The sequence below is a fragment of the Diaphorina citri genome, unplaced genomic scaffold (assembly GCF_000475195.1).
Source record: "Diaphorina citri unplaced genomic scaffold, Diaci psyllid genome assembly version 1.1 scaffold336, whole genome shotgun sequence".
Lineage (NCBI taxonomy): Eukaryota > Metazoa > Arthropoda > Insecta > Hemiptera > Psyllidae > Diaphorina > Diaphorina citri.
Genome location: NW_007377771.1, coordinates 191,361 through 195,547, shown reverse-complemented (window position 1 = coordinate 195,547; position 4,187 = coordinate 191,361). Strand labels below are relative to the sequence as shown.

Sequence of the window (4,187 nt, the reverse complement as noted above, 5' to 3'; positions counted from 1 at the left end):
AAAGCAGCCTAGTTAGCTTGGTTGGTTGGTAGCGCGTCTGCCTTGTAAGAGCTAGGACACGGGTTAGATTCCCGCCCGGGATGGATTTTATCCTAAACAGATAAGGTTTGTTCTAGGTTCTCTCCTATCCTGCCTTTCTTCGCTTTCGGTTACGATAAGACCTTAGCAGTTACAGTTCCCTCTATCGAACAAAAAAAAAAAAAAAAAAAAATCCGTACCTCCAGCACGGTAAGGTAGTGTAATGACTGCCAGAAAGCCAAAGGTCATGTCACTTATGTTAAGCTACGCTTACCTGGGTCATAGGTGAGTACGGTGGTCGTGTGCTCAATGACAGAATAGTAATCCTTCTGGTCCAGTTTACATTGGGAATAGTTCAACAGGATGGGAATTTTCAGGTCGTTCAATTTTTTCCAGTCTTCATCGTTGGGTTTTTCTCTGAAAAAGATAAAAGGAATTTTAATGGATGACAAAAAATTGATAATTTTAATGGCGCTATGAATAATGACAAAACAGCACACGTTAAAGTAAAGGTAGAAACACACTGCTACCATCACACGTCAAGGGGAGTCGGAAAGATATAGTTCAAACTTCAAAGTTTTCCCATAATATTGTAGGTAATTTCGTTCAGGACAGCCACACTACTGTCACGTGACGTGACATGACGTGATGGTAGTGTGTTTCTACCCTAACGCGTCTGCCTTGTAAGCGCTAAGTCGCGGGTTCGATTCTCACCCGGGTCGGATTTATCTTATAGAGACAAGGTTCGTTCTCGTAACAGCTGTCTTTCTCCTAAAACGTCCTAACCTGTCTTGTTTTCCTCTCTTCAATTTCGAGGCGATAAGACCTCTGTTGTTGGTTGTTACAGTTCCCTCTATTAACACTCCTACCCTCTCCTCTTCTCTTTCTCTCTACCCCTCTCTTCCATGAAAAAAAAGCTCTTAAAAAGATTTTCTTTTTCGAATTTTTAAAAAGAGACAGTAGGGATGGGGGATATTTATAAAATATCCGATATTCGGAAATATCGATATATATATCGCCTATTATTAAATTATGTTTATATTAGACATCCTAGGTTATAAAAGTTATGAATTAGGTAACACTACAAAACTTACTTACCTTTTATATGATACAATGGATACACGTTCCGTTTTGATCTTATCCGACTCGAGGTTTCATTTCCATTCATGCTCCGTGCGACTTTTTCAAGGAAACAAGGAGAGTTTCCTTGAAAAAGTCCACGGAGATGGATGAAACTTCGATTTCGGATAAGATCAAAACCGGGAACGTGTATCCCATTGTATCAATTACACGTATATTAAGTTTTGTAGTTCTAAGTTCAATAATTTATATATCGCCTATGCCTAAAGAGAAACAGTTCTTGTTGTCACTCACACTTCACATGAAGTTTGTTCCAAATAGCCAGCAGCGCGCGTCGGCTAACTTGTCAGTATGGGAGGCCAACTTCTCCGTTCTGTCAGTTGCCAGGATTTCCTTTCTGCTATTTCTTCGGGGGACTCTTACTTGCAAGTTCTGAGGGAGAATGAGGAATAAGAGGATTCAGAAGTTTTGTTGATAAAAAAACAAGCGCAGCAACCATCTTAACCAAACGTTTTGTTTTGCATCCTTTTGTCACATTTGTGAACTACATACCAAATTTTAAGTCTTTAGCTTATACCGTTCCCGAGATATTGTTAAATTGCACCGAAAACCGCCAAAAAGCGGTAAAATGCCACCGGTGTTAACCAAAAGTTTCGTGTCGCATCCTTGTCACATTTGACAGCTACATACCAAATTTCAAGTCTCTAGCTCTTACCGTTCTCGAGATATTTTGTTTACAGACAGACACACGGACCAATGGCTGAAACTTTGGATTTAGGCTCTAGGGACCTCAAAACGTGTTTTGACACTAAAAACGGACCATCGAAAATTTGACCCGATTACATTACTTTCCTTCCTATAGGATAAGGAACGTAAAAAGAACAGAAGGGACAGTTAAGAGAAACTTTAGGCCAATTTTACGCCAGATATGGAGCCTCTCAAACATTGTTATTATTACCGAAAAAGCTCAAAACACTGTGTGTCGCTTCTAACACCTCCCGGCAAGCTTCATTTAATTTTGTTCCGTCTCACCTATGTATAATAAAATTAAATTTCCCTTCGTCTCACCTAAAAATTAAATTTCTTCTTACCTATAGTAAACGTCAGGTCTTGGCTTTTCTTGAGTAGTTCATTCAGGTCCTCATAGCCCGTGTGCATTTGTACGCCACAGCAATGTCTCTTGGACTGTTCTGTCCCGTCAGCAGAATGTTTGGCGGCATCTCGTAGGGTCTTGGACACGAACGGGTAGGCGGAGACTAGCTGAAAACAAACGGAAAATGGGACTTGAGAACACACGGAAAATGGGACTTGAAAACACACGGAAAATGGGACTTCAAAACACACTGGGACTTTTTCATGAATAATTTGAAAAAAACTGTCCATTTTTTTTTTTTTTTTTCATGACGCTTTTCATAAATAAGTGATTTTACTATGATATTGAGGAAAATTTTATTTCCTCTGATTATACAGAGCGTTCGAAAAGTCTTGGAACCCCTGAATATTTCTTGAATGGCTAAAGATGAGAAGCTGAAATTTGGGGTAATTTCTCTTGGACTGTTCTGGCCCGTCAGCAGAATGTTTGGCGGCATTAAGCGGAGACTAGCTGAAAAACACGCGGAAAATGAGACATTTTTAATATATTTTTGAGGAAATTTTACAAAGCTTTTTTTTTCTTTTTATACACATCGACATAAATCGTCATAATGTAAGTAATATAGATACTGTAGCGCTGGTATAACTAGTGCTGGAATGTGGAAAGAGTTTCTAAAAAAAATCTATGCCTCAGATGGGGTTCGAACCCATGCCATTCAGCTTACCACGCTAAGTCTCAACTACTGAAGTAAGTGTTACCAATGGGTCATATTCTTTTGTGTTTTTGCATTACTGTGGCTAAATTGAAAAGAAATGTACTCACCCTCCCTTTGCATGCCCTGCTACACACACAGCGTTAAATGGACATGGAGTTCGATTGTTATGTTTTGAGCCCGTAAATGCCAATTTTTCCTTGCTTGTCACTCACGTACATTAACCGCTCGGAAATCGAACCCGGGTCTTTCGAATGATAGGCCAGTAGGATATGTTTTCGACTAGTGGTATCAAGTACCAAGGTTGCTGACAGCTCAATTATTTATTAAGGTATCTAATCTAGGTGATTTTTTTAAAAAAAACTGTCCATTTTTTTTTTTTTTTTTAATGACGCTTTTCATAAATAAGTGATTTTACTATGATATTGAGGAAAATATTATTTCCTCTGATTATACAGAGCGTTCGAAAAGTCTTGGAACCCCTGAATATTTTTTGAATGGCTAAAGATGGGAAGCTGAAATTTGGGAGCTGAAATTTGGGATAATGTCTCTTGGACTGTTCTGGCCCGTCAGCAGAATGTTTGGCGGCATTAAGCGGAGACTAGCTGAAAAACACACGGAAAATCAGACATTTTTAATATATTTTTGAGGAAATTTTAGAAAGCTTTTTTTTATACACATCGACTTAAATCGTCATAATGTAATATAGGTACTGTGGCGCTGGTATAACTAGTGCTGGAATGTGGAAAGAGTTTCTAAAAAAAATCTTTGCCTCCGATGGGGTTCGAACCCATGCCATTCAGCTTACCACGCTAAGTCTCAACTACTGAAGCAAGTGTACCAATGGGTCATATTCTTTTGTGTTTTTGCATTACTGTGGCTAAATTGAAAAGAAATGTACTCACCCTCCCTTTGCATGCCCTGCTACCACACACAGCGTTAAATGGAGTTCGATTGTTTTGTTTTGAGCCCCTAGATGCCAATTTTTCCTTGCTTGTCACTCACGTACATTAACCGCTCGGAAATCGAACCCGGGTCTATCGAATGATAGGCCAGTAGGATATGCTTTCGACTAGTGGTCTCAAGTACCAAGGTTGCTGACAGCTCAATTATTTATTAAGGTATCTAATCTAGGTGAGGAAAGAACCTGCAGTGCTACAGTGAACCGAGACTCTGATGCCACTTCCAAGGAGAAGTTGAATAGTCTGCTCAGCTTCCTAAGGTGTTGTTTGATTCGAGAAAGAACACAAATGTTGGTGACTGTAATATTTGACTTTTAATACT

General features: G+C 39.2%; 1 protein-coding gene across 1 annotated transcript in view; it reads right to left on the bottom strand.

The window, feature by feature from the left end:
- Positions 1-202: 202 nt before the first annotated feature.
- LOC108252203 (aryl-hydrocarbon-interacting protein-like 1) overlaps positions 203-4,187 on the bottom strand; it is a gene marked incomplete at its 5' end in the record, with an annotated part of 11,223 nt that continues 7,238 nt past the window's right edge. Inside the window, one exon of the mRNA XM_026822499.1 lies at positions 203-435. Coding sequence (XP_026678300.1) covers positions 273-435 — 163 coding nt within the window. The remainder of the gene's footprint in view (positions 436-4,187) is intronic.